Here is a 1,003-nt window from a genome sequence, read left to right as displayed (position 1 = left end):
AGACAGTTAAAAAAAATATTTTCCTTTCGTTTCTTTACGATAGCTTACCCCCAAGATTTCTATTCTCCAGCCACTCAAGGACTGTATTCTTTATTCCACAAATTCCTCCTCTCCCCGATTCTCCTCTAATTTAAAAGGTTTCCAATGAACTATTCAGTTTTAAGGAAAGAAAATATACCCAGCGGTGTGTTCTAAAATACGACTCTCAGTAAAAATTACTTACTGAAAAGCCGATGAATTAATCAAGGCTGCTTGCCTTTCTAAATATTGAGGCAATTTAATAAGTAATATTTTAAAAAGCCCTGAATAATGATATTATCCACCCGAGTCTTTGTGGCCTCTTTACCCCCCAAATGAATTCTTAGGGGTCTCAGCGCGCAAGACCGCACCCACATTCAGGGCAGGTTTATTAAAACAGGAAAAACCCTTGTAAGTAGTTTTACGACCCTTTGTGTAAATAACGTTTACATAATTTAAACAGTTTGCTTAGCTTTGCTGCCCCATCTGCCCAAGGCCCCCAAGTCCCTCTTCTCTCAGAAAGGATGCAAGGAAAGCCATAAGGTCTCGCAGAGCCGCGGAGTTAATGGCATGTATCATTTACATCCAGGGCATGGCATGTTTGCAAACTGAGCTTACCATTGAGTGATGAAGTGTACAAATGGCTCAGAGAACTCCCCGGCTGGAAGGACGGGCGATTCCTGGGATTGGATTGAAACAAGAAGCAGAGTCAGAGGGAGAGAAGGTAATTTTTTTTTTTTTTTTAGAGGGAGAGTAATATAACAGCAACAACAACAAAAAGGAAAGGGGGGGAAAAAAAAAGGAAGCGACAAAGCCCCCTTTTCACACACAGAATTTGAGGGAGAAAGGTACAAATTTGTCTGAGAATGTGTTATAAAACACTGAATTTCAACTAATGAGTATTACACAATGGGTAAAAACATGTGGAAAGACACTGAGGGGAGGTGAAAAAAGGACAATGATAGCCACAGGGTAAAAAGGAAGG

At 40.3% G+C, this 1,003-nt stretch overlaps 1 protein-coding gene across 1 annotated transcript in view; it reads right to left on the bottom strand.

Annotated features, from left to right (window-relative positions):
* Nucleotides 1–636: 636 nt before the first annotated feature.
* Nucleotides 637–1,003, bottom strand: part of MAP2K5 (mitogen-activated protein kinase kinase 5) — a gene marked incomplete at its 3' end in the record, with an annotated part of 69,478 nt that continues 69,111 nt past the window's right edge. Inside the window, exon 14 of the mRNA XM_010286969.1 lies at nucleotides 637–698. Coding sequence (XP_010285271.1) covers nucleotides 637–698 — 62 coding nt within the window. The remainder of the gene's footprint in view (nucleotides 699–1,003) is intronic.

This window comes from Phaethon lepturus, unplaced genomic scaffold (genome assembly GCF_000687285.1).
Source record: "Phaethon lepturus isolate BGI_N335 unplaced genomic scaffold, ASM68728v1 scaffold5335, whole genome shotgun sequence".
Classification (NCBI taxonomy): Eukaryota; Metazoa; Chordata; class Aves; order Phaethontiformes; family Phaethontidae; genus Phaethon; species Phaethon lepturus.
Note: the sequence above shows the minus strand (reverse complement) of the source record. Positions and strands in the feature narration are given on the sequence as shown.